At 46.5% G+C, this 13,335-nt stretch overlaps 1 protein-coding gene across 2 annotated transcripts in view; it reads left to right on the forward strand.

Moving 5' to 3' along the window:
• LOC140734586 (uncharacterized) overlaps positions 1-11,108 on the forward strand; it is a 41,433-nt gene extending 30,325 nt beyond the window's left edge. The window contains exons 11-13 of one of the 2 annotated variants that reach the window (XM_073058756.1): positions 873-969; positions 3,800-4,155; positions 5,406-11,108. In XM_073058756.1, the coding sequence (XP_072914857.1) occupies positions 873-969; positions 3,800-4,155; positions 5,406-5,570 (618 nt within the window). In that variant the 3' untranslated portion in view covers positions 5,571-11,108. The remainder of the gene's footprint in view (positions 1-872; positions 970-3,799; positions 4,156-5,405) is intronic. The other variant, XM_073058757.1, reaches the window with a different exon arrangement.
• Positions 11,109-13,335: the final 2,227 nt, after the last annotated feature.

The following is a 13,335-nucleotide window of genomic DNA, read 5'->3' on the forward strand; positions in this document are numbered from 1 at the left end:
TCCCCTTACATTCCTTCTTCACCTCTTTGGCCTTTCCCCTCCCCCACCTCTTGATCTTTCCTCTGATTGGTTTTCCACCCTCCCCCCACCTTCTTTATAGGGCCCCTGCCCCCTCCCTCTTCAGTCCTGACGAAGGGTCTCGGCCCGAAACGTTGACTGTTCATTTCCACAGATGCTGCCAGACCTGCTGAGTTCATCCAGCGTGTTGCTTTTTACAACTTCTGGTAATTTCTTTCCCCTCCTCCTTGGCCCTTCCCTTCTCCTCACCCGCCTATCACCTCCCTCTTGTGCCCCTCCTCCTTCACTTTCTCCCATGGTCCACTCTCCTCTCCTATGGCTCATCCTTCAGCTCTTGACCTCTTCCACCTGTCACCTCCCAGCTTCTCACTTCATCCCTTTCCCCACCTACCTACCTTGTCCCTCACCTATCACCTTCCCCTCCTCCCACCTTCTTATTCTGGCTCCTTCCCCCTTCCTTTCCAGTCCTGATGCTCGAATTGGTGACTGATTATTCCCGTCCACCGAGGCTACCTGACCTGCTGAGATCCTCCATTTTGCTCCGTGCAGAATAGACAATAACTATTGCAGTTACAGAGGAAGTGAAGTGCAGACAGACTCCAAGTCTCGTGACAAGTAGATTCATATTCAAACTTGATTAGACACGTGAATATGCAGGACATTTAGTATAAATTAGAATCAAGATCATGGGCTGAATGGCCTGTCCTATCAAGATTAGCTTTTCACACTGGATAACTAGGAAAACAGAATCTGATCACTAGCAGTGAGGCAATTGTTTTGGGATGAGGAATAAAACGCTTGTGCTGTTGGGCTGGAAAACTGACGTTCCCGTGTCTCTCTCTCTTCCCTCCCAGCAGCCTCCATCCTCCTGCGTTCCCAAGTCATTTCTCCCCGGCGGTCAAAGTGGTTTACCCGAAAACAGCCCCTGCTACTGCCTGCCGGCTGCCTCTGGTGAGTGAAAGAGCCACCTTCGTGGTCACCTTTCTCCCCAGGGTGGGGGACAATATAAGAGGGTCCGGGTTGACAGTGAACGGGGAAAGATTTAAAGGGGACCTGAGGAGCAATTGTTTCACGCAGTGTTGGTCTGCCGAAGGAAGTGGCTGAGGTAGATGCAACAAGTCATAAAGGACAGGGGGATACACAGGGAAGTGGAACTAGCTCAGATGGGCAGCATGGGGCAGATGGGCCGAAAGGCCTGTTTTGTGCTCTCACTTCAGCTCTGTGACCTTTAGGCTGTTTCCCTCCACTGTGTGCAGTTCTAGTTGTCTCATCGTGGGAAGGATGTGGAGAAGTTTTACCGGGATGCTGCCTGGATTAGAGAGGGTGCAGAGGAGATTTACCAGGATGCTGCTTGGATTAGAGAGGGTGCAGAGGAGATTTACCAGGATGCTGCCTGGATTACAGAGGGTGCAGAGGAGATTTACGAGGATGCTGCCTGGATTAGAGAGGGTGCAGAGATTTACCAGGATGCTGCCTGGATTAGAGAGGGTGCAGAGGAGATTTACCAGGATGCTGCCTGGATTAGAGAGGGTGCAGAGGAGATTTACCAGGATGCTGCCTGGATTAGAGAGGTGCAGAGGAGATTTACCAGGATGCTGCCTGGATTAGAGAGGTGCAGAGGAGATTTACCAGGATGCTGCCTGGATTAGAGAGGGTGCAGAGGAGATTTACCAGGATGCTGCCTGGATTAGAGAGGGTGCAGAGGAGATTTACCAGGATGCTGCCTGGATTAGAGAGGGTGCAGAGGAGATTTACCAGGATGCTGCCTGGATTAGAGAGGGTGCAGAGGAAATTTACCAGGATGCTGCCTGGATTAGAGAGGGTGCAGAGAAGATTTACCAGGATGCTGCCTGGATTAGAGAGGTGCAGAGGAGATTTACCAGGATGCTGCCTGGATTAGAGAGGGTGCAGAGGAGATTTACCAGGATGCTGCCTGGATTAGAGAGGGTGCAGAGGAGATTTACCAGGATGCTGCCTGGATTAGAGAGGGTGCAGAGGAGATTTACCAGGATGCTGCCTGGATTAGAGAGGTGCAGAGGAGATTTACCAGGATGCTGCCTGGATTAGAGAGGGTGCAGAGGAGATTTACCAGGATGCTGCCTGGATTAGAGAGGGTGCAGAGGAGATTTACCAGGATGCTGCCTGGATTAGAGAGGGTGCAGAGGAGATTTACCAGGATGCTGCCTGGATTAGAGAGGGTGCAGAGGAGATTTACCAGGATGCTGCCTGGATTAGAGAGGGTGCAGAGGAGATTTACCAGGATGCTGCCTGGATTAGAGAGGGTGCAGAGGAGATTTACCAGGATGCTGCCTGGATTAGAGAGGGTGCAGAGGAGATTTACCAGGATACTGCCTGGATTAGAGAGGGTGCAGAGGAGATTGACCAGGATGCTGCCTGGATTAGAGAGGGTGCAGAGGAGATTGACCAGGATGCTGCCTGGATTAGAGTGGGTGCAGAGGAGATTGACCAGGATGCTGCCTGGATTAGAGAGGGTGCAGAGGAGATTTACCAGGATGCTGCCTGGATTAGATGAGGGTGCAGAGGAGATTGACCAGGATGCTGTCTGGATTAGAGAGGGTGCAGAGGAGATTTACCAGGATGCTGTCTGGATTAGAGAGGGTGCAGAGGAGATTTACCAGGATGCTGTCTGGATTAGAGAGGGTGCAGAGGAGATTTACCAGGATGCTGCCTGGATTAGAGAGGGTGCAGAGGAGATTTACCAGGATGCTGCCTGGATTAGAGAGGGTGCAAAGGAGATTGACCAGGATGCTGCCTGGATTAGAGAGCAGGTCTTATGAAGAGAGGCTGAGCAAGCGAGGGCTTTTTTTTTCCTCTTTGGAGTGAAGGAGGATGAGAGGTGATTTGATAAAGGTGTACAAGATGATAAGAGGCATAGATAGAGTGGACAGCCAGAGACTTTTTCCAGAGTAGAAATGGCTGATACAAGTGAGCATGATTTTAAGGTGATTAGAAGAAAGTATGGGGGGCAGTCATTGGTACACAGAGTTACAGCCTGCCAGTGCTGGTGGCAGAGGTCGATACATTAGGGGCACTTAAGAGACTCTTAGACACATGGATGACAGTAAAATGGAGGGCTATGTAGGAGGGAAGGGTTAGATCGATCTTGGTATAGGTTAGCAGCTCGGCACACCATTGTGGGCTGAAGGGCCTGTATTGTGCCGTTTTGTTCTATAGGGTATTGCTGAATCTGCTGGGTTTCTGGAACAATCCAGATGATTCCATGGCTTTTCCTGTTGGGTACACAGACAACAGGAGCCAGGCGTGGCTCTTTTACACGCCTTAGCTGGAGCATTGAGTCAACTGGGGAGGGGTGTTTCTTGATGCGTCACTCCTGTGTCAGAGTGTTCTGCACTGGAACACGATCAAAGAATCAAAATCAGGTGTGTTGTCGCTGTCATGTAAAACTTGTTGCTTTCTGCAAGACATAAAAAAATTACGATCCGTTAAATTTTTTAAAGGAGGAGTGGTGAGGTAGATTCATGAGGGGAAGAAGCTGTTCGTAAAACGTAGAGTGAGTGTGTGTGTCTTCAAGCTCCTGTTCCTCCTCCCTGAAGATAGTACCAAAAAGGGGCATGTGAGGGTGGTGAGGGTCCCTAGTGATGGGTGCTGTCACCTCTTGAAGATGTCCTCGATGATGGGGAGGATTGTGCCCAAAGGCCCTGTTTGTTTGTTGTAAACTTCCATGTTTGAGTGTTGCTGAAGCTGTATTTTTTTTAATCCTCTTCTCCCCACCCCCTCCCATCTACACTTTAATCTCCAGGACTGAGCGACATGAACCTGCTTCTCTCTTCTGCCCCCAGACGGGGAGGATTCACCATTCCCCTCGGGCACCTAGCGCCCACCACCCTCCCTTACCATGTGATGTTCCCTGTTCTGCTGCCCACCACCACTTCTGCAGGGGGCTCCCTCCTACCAGGCCTCAGCCTCCTCCCAGCTGCCCAGATCTTGATGGGGGGCGATCCCGTTTCACCGCCGACCAGCCCTGCTGCCGGGTCGCCCACCCAGGAACGCCAGGGTTACTCGGCCACGTTCACTCCGTCCTCCAGAGAGAGTCCCCCTTCCAAGACGGAGGCCTCTGCGGTCCAACCTGTCACCGTCCTCAAGCTGCAGAACCAGGTACACGGGGTTGGTGAGCGAGTTGGGGGGAGTTGGTGGTGATATATGATCTGCTGTCTCGAGTCGAAGCACGGTTATTGCAGGAGTACAGTGGAAACATTTGAAAAGCCATCACAGGCACGTAGATGCAGACAGCACACATTGTGCGTGAATTATACAACACAGTGAAGAGAAAAAGACTGCGCTAGGCCAGGCCCCTGCTTAATCAGAGATATTTCCATAACAGTGCAAGAGGTGATCTGTAGTCTTCCATTGCTGAGATAGTTAGGATTGCGCAGGCCATTTCAAGAGCCGAAAGTTCTCAGCCCAAACATTGACTGGTTACTTTTCCAATATTTTGTGTATATGTGTTGCTCTGGATTTCCAGCATCTGCAGAATCTCTTGTGTTTATGTTTTGGAATACCACATTCAGTTTTATTCGCCCTGGTACAGGGAAGATGCCCCTAAACTGGAGAGAGTGAAGAGATGATTCGTAGATGAATGTGCAGACATAAAGACATAGAGCTGACAGAAGGGATGAGTTTAATTGGGCATTATTGTCTTAAGTAGTTTAACACAAAGTCGTGGGTCAAAGGGTCTTTTCCTGTGCTGTAGTTTTCAATATTCTAAAAGATTTACGAGGATGTTACCAGGACTCGGGTCTGAGTTATAGAGAGAGATTGTACAGGTTGGGATACTCCAGTGAATAAAAGGTGATCTTAGAGCTGTTTAGTGTTCGTGAGGGGCCTAGATACAGTGAATGCACACAGTCTTTTTTTTACTAGGGTTGGGGAATCAAGAACAACAGAGCATTGCTTAGGTGGGAGGAGAGGAGATAATTTAATAGTGTTCAGAGGGGCAACTTTTTACACAGAGGATGGTCCGTATATGGAACGAGCTGCCAGTGAAAGCATTTGAGGCAGGTACATTAACGATATTTAAAAGGCATTTAGACAAGTACAACTTTGAGGGATGTAGGCCAAATTGGACGTGTATGTGGATAGGAACAGTTTAGAGCAGGGTTTTCCAACCTGGGATCCGTGAACCTCTCAGTAAGGCTCCATGGCTTTAAAAAAAAAAGGCTGGGAACCCCTAAATAGGAGGGAGATGGGCCAAACGGGATTGTTATCTCGGTCGGTATGGACCAGTTGGGGGGTAGGGCCTCTTTCTGTGTCAGCCGAATGAAGGGTTGGAACAGTCTCGCGTTTCACGGTGTGCGCAGGGATGATTTGGAAAACACAACTGGACTCACTGTTCCTCTCTCTTCTAGTCTCCGGTAGCCGTGGCTCCCAGCGACGTTCAGCAGGCGTGTATGGAGACCTACTTCCACACACCTGTCCCTGTGCTACAGGCCAAACAGCTGCAAGGAGCGCAAGTCAAGACAGCGTCGCCCGCCCAGCGCAAGTTGGAAATTGAGAACAGTCTCGCCAAGTAAATTCACCAAATACGCCACCTCTCTCTTGTGGAGCTTCATCACTGGTGGAACGGTATATCTCTGCGGTGTTGGGGATTAAAATCCCCAGGCATTACTCAGTTTGCCCTGCCATTCTCCAGTCCGCTGACTCCACACTAAACCATTGATTGCATGCGTCAGTCGGTGAATAACTGTGAAATAAGGAAGGCGTCACTAAGAATTTTTAAACATTGTTTTCTTCCCGCAGTTTATTGAGGGAGCTTTTATCATAACGCTATGATTTACATTTTAATATATTGAAGGTTGCTGGAAATATTTCCAGTGGCAAATTGGAGCCGTCTTCCCCTCTGGGTACCAAAAAGAACTTGAAACCTCCCTTGAGTGCAGAAGGTCGAGGGCTCCAAAGTCAGGGAATGTTCAATCAACCACAACTGTTATAAGCATGTGTAGTGTTACCGACTCTCCTGAGGTAAATTTGCCTTTGCATTGGAGGTTGTCCAATGGTGCAGGTCAGGAATGTAGTGCTGGGTCTTCAGAGAGAGATGTCTCCCCTCTCCTGACTAAAAACATCACATAGGAAGATCTGAGTGTTATTAATGTAATCATAAAGATACCTCAGCTACAAAAGGAGGGGATTTCCTCTTTTTTATTTATTTATTATTTAGCAATAGCACTTCAAGCCCAGCAACCCCAGTTAACCCTAACCTAATCACGGGACAATTTACAATGACCAATTAACCTACCGGCACGGTTTTTGGGTGGTGGGGAGAAAGCAGAGCACCTGGTGAACCCCATCCATTCCACGGAGAGGATGTGGAGACTCCTTACCAAGTGGTGCCGGAATTGAACTCTGGAATGTCCCGAGTTGTAGTCGTGTTGCGCTGGCCTCATCGCCGCAATAACAGTTCAATGAAAGTTGTTGGATGTGGGCACGCCCTGCTCCTTCCGAGCCTCCTGATCAGACACCGGTTCGAATCCGGATTCGGATCCTTAAATCTTGTCAATGAGCCAGTGGGATTGATGGTGATTGTTAGCTAGGGGACCAAGGAGAGCGGAGGCAGTGCAGGAAGCTATGTAGAGGTGCTTGATCAGAAAGAGGTTTCTACTTCTATAATTCATAGAACATCACAGCACAGTACAGGCTCTTCAGCCCGCAATATTGTGCTGACCTTTTAACCTACTCCAAGATCATTCTAACGTTTTCCTCTCCCATCAACTTCCAGGTTTTGTGGCAACAGTACAGTGCAAAGATATAAATCTATAAACTGCAGGAGTAAATTTTCGTATTTCCAAAAGGAAGTCATCAATCTGAGCCTTGTACTGTAAATATTCATCTGGTGCCTTTAGATGTAGAGTCCCAAGGATTCTCATTTTTTGGAATGAAGCAAAATTTCCTTCCTAAATTATAATGCCCTCAGACCATAGGCATAGGAACAGAATTAGACCATTCAGCCCATCAAGTCTGTTCCATCATGGTTGATTTACAATGGCGTGCAAAAGGTTGGGCACCCCGGTCAAAATTTCTGTTACTGTGACTAGTTAAGTAAGTAGAGGGTGACCTGATCTCCAAATATCATAAAGTTAAAGATGAAACATTCTTTTCAATGTTTTAAGCAAATGTATTATTTTTGTTTTGTACAATTTTAGAGTGGGGGGAAAAAAAGGAAAGGAGCACCACACAAAAGTTTGGGCACCCCAAGAGATTTGAGCTCTCAGATAACTTTTACCAAGGTCTGAGACCTTAATTAGCTTGTTAGGGCTATGGCTTGTTCACAGTCATCATTAGGAAAGGCCAGGTGATGCAAATTTCAAAGCTTTATAAATATCCTGACTCTTCAAACCTTGTCCCAACAATCAGCGGCCATGGGCTCCTCTAAGCAGCTGCCTAGCACTCTGAAAATTAAAATAAATGATGCCCACAAAGCAGGAGAAGGTTACAAGAAGATAGCAAAGCGTTTTCAGGTAGCTGTTTCCTCAGTTCATAATGTAATTAAGAAATGGCAGGTAACAGGAACAGTGGAGGTCAAGTTGAGGTCTGGAAGACCAGGAAATCTTTCCGAAAGAACTGCTCATAGGATTGCTAGAAAGGCAAATCAAAACCCGTTTGACTGCAAAAGACCTTCAGGAAGATTTAGCAGACTCTGGAATGGTGGTGCACTGTTCTACTGTGAACTGTGCACTGTTCATCTGAAGAAAACCTTTCCTGCGTCCTCACCACAAAATTCAGGGTCAGAAGTTTGCAAAGGAACATCTAAACAAGCCTGATGCATTATGGAAACAAGTCCTGTGGACTGATGAAGATAAAATAGAACTTTTTGGCCGCAATGAGCAAAGTATGTTTGGAGAAAAAAAGGTGCAGAATTTCATGAAAAGAACACCACTCCAACTGTTAAGCACGGGGGTGGATCGATCATGCTTTGGGCTTGTGTTGCAGCCAGTGGCACAGGGAACATTTCACTGGTAGAAGGAAGAATGAATTCAATTTAAATACCAGCAAATTCTGGAAGCAAACATCACACCGTCTGTAAAAAATAATAATAATAATAAATAAATAATAATAAAATAAAAATCTGAAGATGAAAAGAGGATGGCTTCTACAACAGGATAATGATCCTAAACACACCTCAAAATCCAGAATGGACAACCTCGAGGCGCAAGCTGAAGGTTTTGCCACGGCCCTCACAGTCCCCCGACCTAAACATCATCAAAAATATGTGGATAGACATCAAAAGAGCAGTGCATGCAAGACAGCCCAAGAATCTCACAGAACTAGAAGCCTTTTGCAAGGAAGAATGGGTGAAAATCCCCCAAACAAGCATTGAAAAACTCTTAGCTGGCTACAGAAAGTGTTTACAAGCTGTGATACTTGCCAAAGTGGGTGTTACTAAGTACTGACCATGCAGGGTGCCCAAACTTTTGCTTCAGGCCCTTTTCCTTTTTTGTTGTTTTGAAACTGTAGAAGATGGAAATAAAAAAAGTAATCTTGCTTAAAATATTAAAGAAATGTTTCATCTTTAACTTTATGCCTTTTGGAAATCAGGTCATCTTCTACTCACTTAGCTATTCACAGTAACAGAAATTTTGACCAGGGTGCCCAAACTTTTGCATGCAACTGTAATATCCCTCTCAACCCCATTATCCTGCCTTCTCCCTTTAACCTTTACTAATCAAGTACTTCCACAGCCATCTGTGGCAATGAATACCACAGATTCACCATCCTCTAGCTAAAGAAATAACTTACAATCTCTGTTCTAAAGGAAGGTCCTTTTATCCTGAGTCTGCCCCACAGAAGGAAACTCTATCTAGGCCTTTTAATATTCGATAGGTTCGATGAGATCCCCCCCCCCCCCCCCCCGAATCATTCTCCTAAACTCCAGGCCCAGGAAAATCATTCCTCGTATGTTAACCCTTTCAGTCCTGGGGTAGTTCTCGTGGACCCTCTCCAATGGCAGAACATCTTTTCTTAGAAGGGGCCCAAAGCTACACTCCCAGTTCAAACATGCCTTATAAACCCTCAGCATTGCATCTTTGCTTTTTATATTCTAGTACTCTCGTAAGTCAAACTGTAGTAGCGCAAGCTGAAATGACAATAACAGAATTAATCATAGAGGCAGTATTTTTGCCATTTGGTTTCTTTTCAATAGGTTTTAGTGAGATCACCCTCCCCCTTCATTTTTCTAACCCCCTGTGGGTATAGGACTGGTTATGTGATTATGGTTGAAGTGGGAGGTGTGAGCACAAGGAGTCAGTCATTATAAACAGTACCTACTTTGTTCCTAACAGGGCAAGTGTGAGTTGGTAAAGGCCATGAAAGTAAAAGTTAATGAAATCTCATGGTATACCAAATCTTCTTGTCTCTTATTTGCCCCTGAATTACTTGTCCCATCCCTGGTGGCAGCACTGAAGCCCTAAATTCGGGTATTTCCCAACCTCAACTTTTTCATCCCCCCACCTTACTACGTTCCCCATTCTCTGACCGAGATTTCGATCATCTGACCTTTGCCCCTGTAGTGCGACTGTTAGCTACCGTGTAACTGGGGAGGGATGGAAAGTGTTACAATTAAATCTGAGCTGTTGTGCCAACGAAAATACTGAATTATGATACTTGACGATTTGTAAAGTGTGTTTACATTATAATTATGAATGTGGTGCTAATTTTTGTCGTCTTAATGCTGGATTCTCTGACTTGCAATGGTGCCTGGATGCACTGTATATATCAGGTGGACCTGTGCAGCTGGTTTCCTGACACGAGATTCTGTAGATGCTGGAAATCCAGAGCACAGAATGCTGGAGGAACTCAGCAGGTCAAGCAGTGGAGAGGAATAAACAGTCAATGTTTCAGACTGAGACTCTTGGTTGGTTGGTTTATTGAATTAGTTCTTGCATTACCGTAAACACTTTCTGTCTGATGACTGGTCTTCATTGCATCGTTAATGATGTTACCCAGACATTAAGCCATTGCTTCACAGCATTGTAGCAGTTAGCATAACACTATTAGAGTGCCAGTGGCCTGGGTTCAATTCTGTCACTCTGTAAAGAGTTTGTGCGTTCTCCCCATGACCGCATGGATTTCCTCTGGGTGCTCCAGTTCCTCCCACATACCAAAGGCACACGGGTTAGTAAGTTAATTGGTCACTTGGGTGTGGGCTCATTGGGCCGGAGGGGCCTGTTACCGAGCTGTATTTCTAAATACAACAAACTACAAACACTGATTCTCCAACTTGGGGTAAACTGCTCCCACTTCTGTTCTTTTTCTCCTGATCCACCACATTCTTCCTGCAATCCTGTTTCTATTCCCCCATCTCCATTCAATTAATCTGTCCATCACCCCTATGCTCCTCCCACTTCCCCCTCCCTCTACACTTGTCCCCCTTCCCTCTGCTCCTTCTGCATCCACCTGCCCCAGGGAAGGGTACAAGTCCTGATGGAGGGTCTCAGCCCAAAACATCAACTCTTTATTTCTGCCGAGTTCCTCCAGCATTTTGTCTGCGTTTCTCTGGATTAACCTGAAGAATCTCTCGTGTTTAAGATGCCGGTGGAACTCAGTGGGGCGGGCAGCATCTGTGGAAGGAAATGGACAGTTGGCGTTTCAGGCCTGCGTCCTTCCCTGGGGAGAGGAATGTAGGGGGTGGGGGGAAACACGGAGAAAGGAGGCCCTGATGAAAGGTCTCAGCCCAAAATGTCAACTTTATTCTCAATTCTGCAGCCCTGCTGTGCAGCCAATTAAATACTGTAGTCTATCCTGCAGGAAACAGGGCAGCAAATTTCCAAGGACCAATATGATAAAGACCAGAGCTTGTTGCTATGGTACCCGACCAATAGGAAGTGCATCCTGTCTTATTCTCTTCCTCCCACTGGTGTTCAAGCACAGTTCCCAATAGTACATCATGTGACCACCTGATGCATGGTGGAAGGCTTGATTGGTGGGGAAGTGTGAGGATGCAGATCGTCTCGAATGTTTCCCTGGGTAATTCCATTTTCCTGCACTCTGGAATTTCAAATCTCTTGCTTCTACGTAAATTTTCTGTAAAATAATGAAATAAAAACTGAGCAAGTCAATTCTGCTTATTTGTTGTTGGCACGGTTATGCTTTAAGTTTGCCATGGACACATACCAGATGTGGGAGCAGATTTGGTCCAATTGGGTCTGCTCTGCTATTCAGTCTCGGTTGTTTTATCATAAATGTGAAAACAGTTTCTTTTGCAGCGCCAGTACATTGCAAATAAAATTAAATTACATGTTGCTTACATGGCAAAATAAACAGCTGAAAGAGAAAATAAAATCAATTGAGGTGGTGTTAGGGTTTTGTGGTTGAGTTCCAGATCCTGTTGGCAGTAGGGAAGAAATTGTTGAACCTTGAGGTGTGTATTTTTGGATTCCTGTATCTCTTGCCAGAGGCAGCATCGGGAAGAGGGCATGTCCCGGATCATAGGGATGCCTGCTGATGGATGTTGCCTTCCTGACCCATCACTTTCGGGAGGATACACCAGGGTAGGACTTACACAGGGCATTAAAGAGCGGTAGGACAGAGAGATCTGGAAATACAGATCCACAATTCTGTGAAAATGCTGTCGCGGGTGCATAGGGTTGTAAAGAGAACTTTTGGTACGTTGATCTTCAGAGTATTGAATACAGGATTTTGGGCAGTTGTGTTGAATTTGTTTATGTTGCTGAGGCCAGATTTGGAATATTGTGTGCAGTTCTGATCACCTATCTACAGGGAAGATATTAATAAGATTGAAAGAGTACAGAGAAAATTTACAAGGGTGTTGCTGGAATTTGAGGGCCAGAGTTATAAGTTAGAACTTTATTCCCTGGAGCACAGGAATCAGAATTAGGTTTAGTAGCACTGGCCTATTTTGTGAAATTTGGTCTTGTGATGGCAGTACAGTACAATGCATAATAAAAAATAAACTAAATTACAATAAGATATATTTTTAAAATTAAATAGGGCATGAAGAGCTCCTGTCCCTCCTCAGTTGTAGCCGTGAGACGGGGATCCTTAATCAGTACTGCCTTTTCAATGTTGGGGAGACTCATGTCCTTGACAGCTGGCTGCATTTGCAACTTTCTGCAGCTGTTTGTCGATCCTGTGCAGTGACCCCTCCATACTTGATGGTGATGCAGACAGAATGCTCTCCACAGTACATCTGTAGAAATTTGCTAGACTTTGGTGCCACACCAAATGTCCAGAAACTCATGATTATAGTTGCTGTTGTGACTTATTTGTAATTGCATCAATATGCTGTGCCCTGTTTCGAGTTTCAGAGATGTTGTCAATCCCTCCGTGAGGATTGGTGTGTGTTCCCTTACCCTTTCTGAAGTCCTTGCTCTTACTGACAGTGCAAGGTTGTTGCAATATCACTCAACTAGCTGGCCTAGCTCACTCTTGTTCCCTTCTCGTCACCATCTGAAATTTTGTCTACAGTAGTGTCATTGGCAAATTTATAGATGGTGTTTGAGTTGTCCCTAACCACACAGTCTTGGGTGTAGAGAGAGTAGAGCAGTGGGCTAAGCACACGTCCTTGAGGTGTACCAGTGCTGATGGTCAGCACGGAGAGGTTATTTCTGATCCGCACTGACTGTGGTCTCCCGATGAGGAAGTCAAGGATCCGGTTGCTGAGGGAGGTCCAGAGGCCCAGGTTTTGGAGCGTGTTGATCAGTACTGAGGGTGTGATGGCGTTGAACGCTGAGCCGTAAACAATATACAATACAGCATCCTGACACAAGGAGTGCAATGTCTCGGTGATCCAAGGCCAAGTGGAGAACCAGTGAGATTGCATCTGCTGTGGACCCACTGTGGTGATATGCAAATTGCAGTGAGTCCACATCCTTGTTTAGAGCTTTGACCAGCGGCCAGTCCGGACATTGGAAGTCTGGAGAGGAGGGGACTTCACTCAGGTCCACCGCTGAGGATAAAAGTCGGGAGTGGTTCACGGCAGTGTGGTAGAGCTTTGACCAACTAATCATGGGAGTGTTTAGTGAGAGCAAATTAAAGGAAAGCAGGGTCACGCTGCTTTCTGGATGTAATCAGAGTGGCGATCTCGAGGCTTTAGAGGCTTCACTCATTTTTCCCGTCTCTTCTTTATATCTGCTCAGCTAGTTGGAAATGACAGGCAGGATAGCGCAATGCTTCTCTTGCAGGATGGGGGAAAGCAGGGAGATCTCCAGTGTCCCTGACAACTACAACTGTGAGAAGTGCACCCAACTGTAGCTTCTAACAAACAACGTTAAGGAGTTGGAGCTGGAACTGGATGAACTCTGGATCATTCAGGAGGCTGAAGGA

The sequence above is a fragment of the Hemitrygon akajei genome, chromosome 10, assembly GCF_048418815.1.
Source record: "Hemitrygon akajei chromosome 10, sHemAka1.3, whole genome shotgun sequence".
In the NCBI taxonomy this organism is placed as follows: domain Eukaryota; kingdom Metazoa; phylum Chordata; class Chondrichthyes; order Myliobatiformes; family Dasyatidae; genus Hemitrygon; species Hemitrygon akajei.